Genomic DNA, 12,933 nt, shown 5'->3' with positions numbered 1-12,933 from the left:
GCGCGGACGATAACTGCTGGCAGATGATGTCCCTAGCCAAACTCTAAATTTCCATATTGGAGAAGTATGGATTTTCGAGAAGAGAGGAGCCGTGCACAATATAACTGTAACTGGAATGTAACTTTTGCCTTGCAAAGTAAAGATCCTCTTGGAGTTTGGATGTAAGTTGTAGTTCTGTTTTCTGAAAGCGGGGCAAGCAGCCCACTTGAACTTTCCATTGCACCGCGGTTGACACGGTAAATATATGAGTCGGCATACAGGGAAACACGGCTGTAAGTGACAATTAGCTTATCCAGTGCACAGGGCTGCAAGTTTCCCCATCAAGACAAGACCGAAACTCAGTCATATCCAATGTTTTAAATAGCGGGCTATTGCCAAATAGCGGCGGACCTTAAAATCAGCTATAGCTCCGCTATAGCGGGCTATTTGTACATGAGACCATTTAGCGGCACTCTAGTGAAAAGGCTATATAGTGGCTATTTAAAACATCGGTCATATCAGAGAACCATGAAAAGAAAATCAGTCCTTCGCCCCTTTGACCTGCACACGGTACATCCGCGAGTAAACACCGTTGCTCGCAGAGACCAGCGTCTCATGGCTGCCCAACTCGACCACCGCACCTTTCTCCATCACGACGATCACATCCGCGTTCGCCACCGTGGACAGCCGGTGCGCGATCGTGATGCTCGTGGTCGTGCTCGACGACGCCTCGCCGATACCGCTCTTCCCCCACCCCTTCGCGGCCAGGGAGCTCATCACCACCCTCTCGGACTCGCCGTCCAGGGCGCTGGTCGCCTCGTCCAGCAGCAGTATGGCAGGCTTCTTCAGAATGGTCCTGGCGATGGCGATCCGCTGCTTCTGGCCCCCGGAGAGCTGGCTCCCTTTGTCCCCGACCACGGTGCCATACCCCGCCGACAGGCCGCTGATGAACTCGTGGATGTTGGCCTCCGTCGCGGCCTCCACTATCTCCGCCTCCGACGCGCCTTCGTTGCCGTAGCCGATGTTCTCCCGGATGGACAGGTTGAACAGGATGGGCTCCTGCTGGACCAGCCCTATCTGCCTCCTCAGCCACTTCAGGTTGTAGTCCCTGATGTCCTTGCTGTCTACAAGCACTCTTCCTTGGCTAGGCTCGTAGAACCTTAGCAGGAGCGCGAACACCGTGGACTTCCCGGCACCGCTCGGGCCGACCAAGGCGACCCTCTGGCCTGGCTCAATGGCGAGACTGAAGCCATCCAGAATGGTCACCTTTGCTCTGGAGGGATAGCTGAAGCTGACGCCTTCAAACGCGACGCCACCCACAATTCTGTCTTCTTCATCATGAGACGCTTTTGGTACATCCAGCACGATGATCTGCGTCTCTCTGTCGAGAATGTCGAGCGCAGGGTCCAGCACTGCGAGGGCCGACATGACCATAGGGATCAAGGTCCATAGCTCCGTGATGGAAGGCACCGTCAGCGCGAACGTCTGGTATGACCGCACACAGTTTTCAAATGTCGCCAGTCCCTTGCCGATCAGCGCGATGGTGCAGCTCAACTGGACGGCGTGCGTCATGTGCCATAGGCAGAGCGCAACCCCCTGCAACGCCCCATACTTGATGCTCTCCATCCTGATTGTCCGCATCGGTTCTTGAAGCGCTAGGTCCGCTTTCCTGAGTATCTCCTCTTCCTGAACGAAAGACGCCACGGTGCGGATGTTGCTGACGGCCTCTGAGGTGAGCGAGATGAGCTTTTGGTGGGAAGTGGAGACGTCAGTGGCAAAGCCTTTCGCTGACCTGACTTGTACGAGGCCGGCGATTAGGTGGCACGGCATCATAGCATATACGGCTAGAGCCATCCTCCAGTTCACTGCTGTGCTTAACACCGTTGCTATCAGGATGGAAGAGATGCATTGAACGATGACGGACATCCGGTCGGATATAACCGTTTTGATCATTGAGGTGTCGCTGACAACACGTGCAGTCAGGAAGCCGACGCTGTTCCTGGGTTCTTCGAACCAACCTACCTCGCTCCGAAGAACGACTGCATTTAGCAAAGAGAGATGGTGTTACATTAAAGACAATGACCGTCCATTTACCTCTGTGCTAAGTGCAGCTGGCGAGAGAGCCAAAACTCTATGTTCGTGCGTGTGTCATACCTGAAAAGAGGGCCTCCCTTAGGTTATTCATCGCCCTTTCGCCGACCAGGCCGTAAATATAGTGCTGAAAGATGTTACTGAAGAATGTTAAGAACCCAACTAGGAACAAAATTACCGAGTATTTGCCAACTATTCTCTGCGCATCTGTCCCCAGGTATGCCATGGCAACCGTTATAATGAAGAAAGCAAATATAGGCCTCGAGATCCCAGAGACTGCTGCTGCTGTAGAACCCAGCAGAACTTTACCAGGCACAAGTTTAAATGTTCGAAGAAATATTCTGTAGAAAGCAGATGTTCTCTTTCTGGCCCCTTGCTTCGGTTGCTTTGAGGTCAATTCAATTTTCTTCTCTTTATCATCTGCAGCGAAAGATGGCTTGTTGTCTTGTTCTTCTTCGTCTTGTTCAGTGATTCTGTTTTACCACTCAAAATAAACTAGTGAGTGCGTTGTACCCTTATCATAAGTAATCAAATTAGGTACTTTATGTTGGTCCAGTTTAGAAAAACATATTTTCAGCACAGCGCCGATTCATCTTTTGTCACGGGGAACTCTTGTGATGATGGATTTGATAAGGGGATATTATACAGTGTAAAGAAGCATGCAATTGATTACATTTACCTTTCTCTACTCTGGCCAGATTCCTTCTCTAGATTCTGCATGTTACATACACTCGAGTAGAATGCACTTTTTTCCAGCAATTCTTTGTGAGTTCCAGAATGAGCTACTCTTCCATTCTCCACAACAACAATCTTGTCCGCGTTTATAATTGTTGATATTCTGTGGGCAATCAAGATAACAGTTCTCCCTTGCATAGCTCTGTCAAGAGCATCCTGAACTAGCTTCTCGGATTCTGAATCAAGAGCACTTGTGGCTTCATCAAGCAGAAGAATTGGAGGATTTTTTAGAATAGCCCTTGCGATCGCTATTCTCTGTTTCTGGCCTCCTGATAGTTGCACACCTCTTTCTCCTACCTGAAGTAATCCATGAATAGGGGTAATGCTCACTATTATAAAGATTTGGTATCTAAATAAGTTAGCGATCCTTTATGCAACAAATTGCTGCTCGCTATGGACTACCTAGGGATAGGGACAATGGAGTGCCCAATTTGAAATGTAGTCTGCATTTCTGTAAGGCTATTAAACTCAATAATTTTACTTAGAACATAGAATAAAAGAGAGATTTGTGAAATTTTCACTGTCCTTGCTTTGTGAACATAAGTCTTACCTCAGTTGAGTATTGGTTTGGAAGTTTGCAAATAAAGGTGTGCACATTAGCTGTTTTTGCTGCTTCAATGACCTCTTCATCAGTTGCACTCATTTTGCCAATTCTCAAATTATCAGAAATAGTACCAGAAAAGAGTGATGGTTCTTGAGACACTGAACCTATATTTCTCCTCAGGGACTTCAGATCAAGTTCCTTAATGTTTTGACCGTCAATTAATATGTCACCTGCATTCCACACCGTATTACAAACACAAGTAAAACCTGAAAATTTTACATTTTACACATCATTTGAATTTTCCTTTTTTTTTGCAACAATTGGTTCTGTTTGACATGTCAACATATTATTTAACTTTTGGTGTAGAATATAATATGATTGTTTTCTTTTTCCACTGCAAAATCTTGCAATAACATTTCCGCATTCTAAAAACGATCTTCTCCTTAATTCCTCTATTCTGGCATCATGTTGCATTTGTGACAACTTAAGTATGTTCAAAGGGTTTCACCATTAGGAAAATATCAAAAAATTAGTTTTTCTTTTTATTAAAAAACAAAAGATAATATAAATTAAGAAAAGGTAAATTAAAATACTGGAAATACGGGAAAATGATGGATCACTTTTGAACCAGTAAGAAAATTTAGTAATATTTTATAACAGGATATACTTAAGATGTTGCAAAAAAGGTTAAGTTTTTTCTAAATTTTTACACTAGGATTTCTCATCAGAATATTTGCACTATGGAAACATATCGATATTTCTAAAGTTTATGGGACCCTTAAAATTTACCCGTTGTAAATTGTTTAATTTATTTTTACATCTTTGCTTCAGAAATTAAAATTATTCAGTGGCTCACTATTTGTTTTGAATTTTATCTGTTCTTCTTGATTTACAATCTCTAAGTTTATAATGATTTCTGGTATTTCTCTCCGCTCATCTATTTTTCTTAATGCATGGAAGTGGCAGAAACAAAATAGGGTATGCTAGAACAAGTGGCACAACAGAGGACACCGTTTTCATAGCAAAAGGGGGATTGCAAGAGTTCCCCGTGACAAAAGATACTTTTGCAACTTTATTATGTCAAGAATGCAGTCTGAAGTCGTAAAATCAAGCACTGCTGAATACAGCCAAGCAAACTATATAAAGTTTATACACACCTCGGCTAAAGTTTGTGCGGTGTTAGGTATATGTCATAGACGTGTACCTGACATAGTATCGTAGAACCTCTGAACCAAAGAAATCACAGTGCTCTTCCCACATCCACTACTCCCGACAAGAGCCACAATTTTGCCTGCCGGTACAGCCAGCGAGAAACCTTGGAGAATTGGATTATCTTCACGGGATGGATATGTGAAATGCACCTCTCGTATTTCAATGTCACCAATGACCTTCTCCAGTATTCTTCCATTTGATTCAGAACTTATCACTGGATTTCTTTTGATAACCTTAAACACTTCTTTACCAGCAGCTTTTGCTTGACTGAAGATCTGAAGGTCTGGAGCTGCATTTGAGAGATATCTGAAATCACAGATAACAAAAATATCAGCACTGATTACTCCGCAGGATAATTATTTTGGATGAATAGTAATTTAGGATAACCATGCCAGTATGATATATTGCTAGAAAGGTAGTTCTCAGTATTACATTGCACCGGAGAGGATGTTAATAACAGCCGCAATTGTCTCACCCGCTTTCGCGGATCTTCTAGTTACTGCTACTGCTCCAACATAGATTGTCAGTGAGTACGAACAGAAAGTTACAATCTGTAACATTCCCAAACCTAGTCCTTTTATGAATGCCTCTTTCTTGCTTAACTTGTATTGCTTGTCCATGCATTTCACAAAGGATTTCATCGCCGAGTTTTCTCCAACAAATGAGAAGACAGTCTTGATATGTGAAAGAGTCTGCACAAATATATGTTTTATAATATACATTTAATACGGTAACCTACTTACTTCTAACAAAACTGTCATTGTGTAGGTACCTGTTCCACAACAGTGGTTGTTTCAGAGACGAAAGCTGTCCTTGTCATCGACATGCCAATCATTGTTTTAGCATATGTTGCTCCAACCACAAGAAGCATTGGAACAACTAACAGAGAGAGCATACCCACCTCCCAGCAGCACACAAAAGCAACAATGACAGCGACTAGGAATGTGGAGAAATTAGAAATAAAGTGACCCATCTGAGAAAAATAAGTAAGATACTGTTCATAATTTGACCATAAAACAATCTTTTTTGCTTCTCTTTGGATTACCAAACATACAGCGAATGCTATAACATGCAAACTGATACCTTCTCTCCAATTGCATCTTTTATGACGCTCATGTGATTAGTTGTTCCAGCCATGATGTTCGCGGTGGTTAAGTCGGTGTCAAAAGCTCCAACATCTTGACTGAGTACTGATCCCAGATATGCCCTCTGCATGCGTGTCATTTGTCTCTGACTTGTGTACATCCAACATGTAATTTCTGCAGCACAGGGACATTGTGGCAGAAACGTAAGACAGTTTATTTCAATATATACTGATGCCATTTCATATTATTTGTGTTTCCATCACGTGGTGTTTTCTTGTTCATGCACGAAGAGTTAAATAGAGATTGGTGCTACTATGAAATTCCCCGCTTTTATTATCATAAAGATTGTTTTCTGTGCACATTTCTTTGGGTTGTGATGTGCTGCTGTTCTTCTGAACTTCACATAATATTTTATGCCAAGCTATCGTCAGGTGGCTACTATAAGATGTTTGATTGGGGCATCAACACAAAATAATAAAATTCTAACCAGCTCTCCTTTTAGACCAATTCTGGTAACCAGTAAAATCACTGAAATTTCAACTTCAGCCGAACCACCTAAATTTTTTTAATTGACCAAAATTTGAGTTACATTTCAATCTGCCCGAAATTGTTTATCACTGAAAATTTTAACGGGCCGCTGAAATCAGCTAGAATTTCCATAATTTCAGTGAAAACTAGCTTTTGAAGAATCCTCTCAATTCAGCATTTTGGCCTAATTTCAACTCAAAGTTGCTTGGTACCAAGTTTCTCAAACCCAGGATTACATGTAGGCCATACTTGCATGCAACTTTGCAAATAGTGCCATGCAGAGAGTGACTTAGGCCCCACTGAAATTGACTGACACCTGGATGTTACGCACATTTTATATTTTATAAATAAGAACTTATATTCATATACAGAAGTTTCCACTGTAACTAGCATTAATGTTGTTTTGTGCCAAATGTTCATTACCTCAATACTATACAATAAGCATGCACTTATATTGTGCTACCATGTTGACTTGAAGTAATTCTACTATTCTTCAGTACTCTCATAACTGTGAAATAGTTTAGCTCATCACAATTAAGTAATACCATTAACTTTCATGATTTTGTTTACACTCGGTAAACTAGCAAAGTTAGAAGAGGTGTACTCACCAATCATTCCAGCAGGAAGTGTAATAATTGCCAAGGACCACATATATGGAAGTAACTACAAATCAGAACAAGAATATACACCGTCAGTGACATAGCCAACAGCTTTTTTAACCTTAATAAAATCAAACAAAAACACTTCATAAAATCTAATGATGTCTTATATCATGGCCTTGAATATTTTGGAAAGAAAATTAACCTTAGTAAGTTGATGGACAATTGCCTCCCGATTGCCTATGTTGTCCCCAAACATATCGACAGCTTTGCCAAGTATGTAATATGACATTGCAGGTGCCATGCCGTGTACGAAGGACCCAATTGTCCCTGATACCATGAGCAGCCAATCTAGCGCATCGGCGTAGCAAAGCAGGCAGAAGAATGGGAAAGGTTCATCAGCAACTGCTATTTCTGGTGGTGTGCTTTTCTTGTCATCCTCGGGTTTGAATGATTCGACGGGACAGTCCTTTTCTTCCATGAATGCCTTTGTTCTTGAGTCTTGCACTAGTTTGCAGAAGAGTAGCAGAAACACGAGTGATATATAGTAACCGACAGCTTGGTTCCAGGTACAAGGTAGGACAAAACCCTGTTACTCTCAAGGTTTATATGTTGGGCTGCTACAGCATGAAACCAGATAACAATAGTTTATTTCCCTAAATGAACATTAGCATGATGTATCAGCCTTAGCAGTTGCCGTTCTCAGTTGGAACTATTTTTGCTGCCACAGCATGACAACCATGCACATTCAAGCTGATACGCAAGACTTTTTGTTTGGAGCGACATGTGGCACTTGAATTTATTGACTGTAAGCTGCACCACTGTAAAATACAAAGCATGGATATTTTGCTGCTGTAACCATCTTTGTTTTCATCAACGAATTTTGTAAGAGTCAAGAAAACAAAACTACTGCCTAGGATCTTACCTCAGAGTCCCCTAACCCTACCAATTAAACACACTTTTGCCTCCTGATATGATGGCTTAATGAGATCAGGATGATTTCATTTAAATAATAGGTTAAGGAGTGCTCACATCACCAAGATTGGTGACTGGGAATATCTGGCGCATAATTTGAGGCTTTTTGAGCATATATAGTTTACTGCTGCATTTTTTGTCCAAGAAGAAAAAACTTAACAATTGCATATGTTCTCTGAACTTTATGCCCATTTTTCATCAGAACATAACAAACCTAACCCCTTCCGTACTTCGATAGCAGGTGGTTTACTCTCAGAATTTCTGAACAAAATCACAATCTTCAGCAACTAGCTTCTCCAGGTCCAGAAGGACAGTTGGAAGCAACAAAGAAATATAATTTTTAGCCAAATAGCAATGTTTCATTCATCTGGGCTCATCGAAACATCTTCAGACGTGCAGGCAGACTATGCATCCTAAACATGCCACGGTCCATGCCTTGATAGATCCATAAAGAACTTGCCACCTCGACTGAATCAACTGTTATATATTAAAAACAAGTATACAACCTGTAGTTATTTTGGATGAATCAGCTGTCTGCGCAGAAATAGCCGTCCCCTTTGTTCGTTCTTAAGTTGTTAATTGCAGCCCCCATGAGCTACAAACTTCCCCACATCAAACCTCTTTCGTTGCACAGATGTTGATATATGATGTCTGTGATTACACCGACTAGGCATTTTGTTGGGAAGGAACACATCCAAAGAAGAATCATTCTCAAGGAAATTACAAGGTGCTACAGAATCAAGAGTTTTAACAGCATACACGAACGAATACACTTGATACAAATGTTTCATGTGACAGTGCCAGCGTCAGATTCTCTACAGTGTGAGGCAAGTTCCTCCTCCCAGTAAACCACAGAACGCAAACAATGCATCACACAACATTTAGCTCTGCAAACTAAAAAACTGTTCGGCATAATGCTGCTCAGGAAACAACTTCTGTACACACTTACACAAAGAATTCTTGGCCAAAGTATTTTGTAAGTGCGACATGCCACTGCAACTGTCAAGATTCTAGCATGGAAAGTAACGTGAAGCTGCTGCACCTGCTCATTTCTAGACAAGATTCAGCCAAAACTATCTTCCTGTCTGCGGTTGTGTCTTGGTTAGATGTTACATGTGTTGAAGGTCAGTGGCAGGAGACGTTATTTGTTCCGTAACTTATGCGCTGAAGGCTTGTGTCCAACATATCTGTCATCCATTTCTGTGGCCCGCCATCATCTCCGATGACATTGTACGCATAGGACGACAGCCCAACATCCTCACCACATGAGCTTGCCTTCCCTAACTTGTATAACCTTTCTGTTCTAGACAATACTACAAGGTTGGAAAATGTTGAGAAACTATTGCCAACAAACACATCCGCTCTTGCGCATACCTCAAAGTCGATGGCAGACTTTATAAGGTAAGGCTGCTTCTCGTATATGTCAGTAACTCCAAGTTTCTTCTTCTCATAAGCAACCATACCAACTCTCCAACCACTGGTTACTGAATCATCTTCTAGAAGGCTGTCGGCTACTGCAAGATATACTACAACCGGGCGACGTAGGTCAGTGATCTGTGAGACCTTATGAATGATCTCTCCTTTGCTGCTGCAAATTTCCTTTAAATTGGACCGCTGCTCCCACTTCTTGCAATGAATCATCCAATCTTTCTCTATTCTCATGTGAACAGCAATGTACTGCACAGGAAGATTTTTCAAACCATCTATCCTCTTCTTATTATGAGAAACGGCAGCATCATGTCTTGCTTTTTTCCCTGCATCTTTAATCTTGGATATGACCCTGACAACTTCAGTATCTATCTCAGGAGCTACAGCAAGGCAATCAAAGATCCTGGCATAGTCTTTCACTGGCCAATGATCAGGCCATAGAAATGGATGCTTCCCAGTGACATGAATCACTTCAAAGCCATCGGCCTCCCCCAATCTGGATTGTTGCAGTTGATCCAAATCTCTCTCCACTGTCCACCTCCTACCACTGCCCTTTTGAAGTTTGAAAGGCTCGGTACGATTTGAAACTTCTGAATACCGAGCTACTCTTACAAACCCATGACAGCGGGCATTGAACTTGTTAAGGTCAAATACCTTGTCGAAAGCAATAGGCTGCAGCAAGTCAACCTCTTTGTAGAAAAGCGAAGCACTCAGACTTGGCATGAGTAGAGAACGGTTCAGGAATTTTGCCGTCAAGCATGCTCTGGCAAATGCAATCTTCTGATTGTTCAATCCCCATATAATCTGCGGGACCTCAACAAACTTACCTTTCCTAACTCCAGGGAACAAGTCAAGGGTTGGTGACTCATAAAAACTCTTTTCAGACGAGCTAATGGCAAGAAAAGGGGAGATAATTGCTCTCAATACAATAAGGCCAATCACTATGAGAAGGCACTTGCAAATGATAAGCCTCGCCGGCAAGCTAATGTGCTTGAGATGCTTAAGGTCTTGTAGGATGTTCATTGAAACAGTTCTTTAATTCCTTCTCATTCTACCAGGTCATTTTTATCCATCACTCAACAGAAGTACATACTGTGTTGCAATATAATGGAATCAATATCCAAACACGCGTGGATGGCTTCACCAGTTCTTCCTGAGCTATGAGTAAATCAGGTTTCAAGCTCGGGTAAACATACTCCTCGAACCCTTCCGCTAACAGTTTAGTACATGCTCCACCAGAGAGACTGCAAATGCAATTGAAGGGAAACAAAGACATAATGCAGAGTTATTATACTGCCACACTTTATGCAATTTAATAAATCTACTAAGTGGCTCCACAAAGAACATTTCTTCACTGTATTCACTCATATAGATGAACAGTCTCAACAGCAAAATGTTAACCAAAACTAACCACAAAGAAATATATTTTTACGAATTCACAGATAATAACATGCACATTAAGTTTGCATAAGATACCCTGGTGTGGACACGCCTAGAGTCACATGGTTCACATCAGTTACGGATGCAGAACCAAATGTCAGGAATTATCCTATACGAATTCCAACAGGGGAGAAGCCCCGTGGATTTTATAAAGGAGAAATGACAGGTATATGAAGGTGTCTACAGCAAAGTAATACTCATACATGTAACGATCCTAAGCCAGCAGCTTCTGTATATCCAAGTTTCCATTATAGAATTTCCCCATCTCACATGGACATCAAACAAGCTAGCCATGCTGACAGAGTGGAGCTTCATTAACATGAATGTAAAAAAAAAAATGCTCGCTGGTCACTACTCAGAAACATGAATCTTGACAGCAAAGCTCTACAACTGAGCAGAAAGTACACCTTCTTACTTGGTATTTTGAGTCACTTGTGTTCACCAAAGCTCTGCGACTGTGCACTGCTGTCCCCCAAATCGCTGCCCTCGGCCGGACCTCGAATGAGCCAGATGCTCCACCTCACCTCCACCCCCCAATCGCCTCTGTAGCCGGCAAGCACGGCTCTGCTGCCGCCGCCGCCGCCGCCGCCGCAAGCGCCCAGCCCTCTCTCCAAGCCCCGCCGTTCCTTCTCCTCCGCTACTCCGGGAGGCCCGATCCAGGCAGTAAGAGTGATTCGATCTAGTGCAGGGGGTAGGAGGAGGAGAGGGTCAAACGCTCGACGTGGTTCCGGTCGTCGGAGGCAGATCGCCACCGGAAGGGGGGAAGAAATTCGGGAAGGGGAAAAACACAAAGCCGGTAGGTCAAGGGGAGAGCGTGCACGTGCACGGAGCGGTTCACGTGCTCTGACTCTTGGGCCCAGCTTGTCAGTGGAAAGGGATTTCCTTGCCTTTATATTTCTCATCACTTCTGAAACTGGAGCTCCAAGCGGTCGGATAAGTATTATACTCCCTCCGTTCCTAAATATAAGTCTTCGTAGAGATTCCACTATAAACCACATACGGATGTATATAGATGCATTTTAAGTGTAAATTCATTCAATTTGCTCCGTATATAGTCCACCTAGTGGAATCACTAGAAAGACTTATATTTAGGAACGGAGGGAGTACGTAACAATTTTTAGAGAGTTTATTTTATTTATTTATATTTATAATTTTTATTTTTATAACATAAAGTTGCAGCTTTATAGTTTTCGGTTAATACTAACCATAGCAATTACCTGTGGTTCCTGCAAAAAAAAAGCTATTACCTATGATTTTGTCACTTGACCTTGCAAGTATCATATAGGTTGTTTATCTCGACGTACCAAATGTTTAGACATATCTTCATATTCCGTGTAGCCTAAACTTGCTAGTAATCAAAGTAAAATTTGTAGTTGTCCACATTCACCTTCTCGTTCCTTCAAGGATCTTGAAGAAGCAACAACCATGAAGTTGTCGATGTAGACTAGAAGACACCGACTATCAAAATCTGGACATATTGCCATCCCGAAGAAGCTGGCACTGAGGAGGGCCAAAAGATGATTCCAGCTTTGAAGAGACATACGAGGGGGGACAAACCTAGCAAGTTCCTCGATGGAGTCCCATTTGACTTTGACCGAGCTTTGTTAAACGGAGAAGCAACCATAGAACAAAAACATGGCATCACATCATTCTATCTATAGGATATTGTCGAGACCTAGATAAATTGAAGACAAAAATAAGGCCGATGATCTCGCCCTGAACTGAAGCTCCACATACTCTCCACCGATGCCAAACAAGATCGCTGGAATAGGGACATGACATGGAGGGCTTATTCCTCACCACCAACAGCGCCATCGTCTCACCACCACGACCTAGAGACTTAGACTTCATCCTAAGCAAAGATAGGGTGACCAGAAAATATGGAGATAATCTAGATCAAGGTTCCCAACACCTCGTTGGCGCCAGACGGCAACCGGAGGCAAGAGGAACCAACCGTGGGGAAGCCCTTAGGAGGGAAACCTAGCACCTTTTTTTCTTGGGGGGCAGGAGGCGGTTGTTGTTGGTGATTCAAGGTCTCCGATTTATCTCTTAATTATCGTCAAAGTATAAATTTGTTCGTCATGTATATGCAGGTATTATTGCTCTTAAAGTATCAAAATTGTTTGGGTATGGTCTCTGGTCCATTCCTTTAGATGGGCCACTTGTCCAATTTAAAACGATTATCACAATGACACCAGTAAGTTCACACGAATAGCCAAGTCAGCCCCAAAATGCACAAAAACATATACATGCATGAAAACAAAGAGGATGTTTTCTGGAAATCGGTAAATTTGAAGAAAATAGAGAAAGATGTCGT

The 12,933-nt window shown here is 42.5% G+C and overlaps 2 protein-coding genes across 3 annotated transcripts; both read right to left on the bottom strand.

The window, feature by feature from the left end:
* Nucleotides 1-269: 269 nt before the first annotated feature.
* LOC109746580 (ABC transporter B family member 19) lies at nucleotides 270-8,189 on the bottom strand. Its single transcript, XM_045229775.2, has 10 exons — nucleotides 6,979-8,189; nucleotides 6,783-6,837; nucleotides 5,645-5,820; nucleotides 5,334-5,534; nucleotides 4,994-5,253; nucleotides 4,554-4,867; nucleotides 3,356-3,579; nucleotides 2,750-3,102; nucleotides 2,134-2,543; nucleotides 270-2,018 (listed from the first exon to the last, which is right to left on the bottom strand). The coding sequence occupies exons 1-10, from the start codon at nucleotides 7,252-7,254 to the stop codon at nucleotides 520-522; spliced, it is 3,768 nt and encodes a 1,255-aa protein (XP_045085710.1). The 5' UTR covers nucleotides 7,255-8,189; the 3' UTR covers nucleotides 270-519.
* A 232-nt stretch (nucleotides 8,190-8,421) lies between these two features.
* LOC109746581 (O-fucosyltransferase 23) lies at nucleotides 8,422-11,479 on the bottom strand. 2 transcript variants are annotated; one of them, XM_020305699.4, is made up of 2 exons: nucleotides 11,024-11,479; nucleotides 8,422-10,420 (listed from the first exon to the last, which is right to left on the bottom strand). In XM_020305699.4, exon 2 carries the CDS (start codon nucleotides 10,197-10,199, stop codon nucleotides 8,874-8,876), a length of 1,326 nt encoding a protein of 441 aa, XP_020161288.1. In that variant the 5' UTR covers nucleotides 10,200-10,420; nucleotides 11,024-11,479; the 3' UTR covers nucleotides 8,422-8,873. The 2 variants fall into 2 exon arrangements, with proteins under 2 accessions (XP_020161288.1, XP_020161287.1); XM_020305698.4 differs by having other exon boundaries at nucleotides 11,032-11,479.
* Between the last annotated feature and the right edge of the window lie 1,454 nt (nucleotides 11,480-12,933).

The sequence above is a fragment of the Aegilops tauschii genome, chromosome 6, assembly GCF_002575655.3.
Source record: "Aegilops tauschii subsp. strangulata cultivar AL8/78 chromosome 6, Aet v6.0, whole genome shotgun sequence".
Taxonomy (NCBI): Eukaryota; Viridiplantae; Streptophyta; class Magnoliopsida; order Poales; family Poaceae; genus Aegilops; species Aegilops tauschii.
The sequence above is the reverse complement of the archived record's forward strand: the minus strand, read 5'-3'. Positions and strand labels throughout refer to the sequence as shown.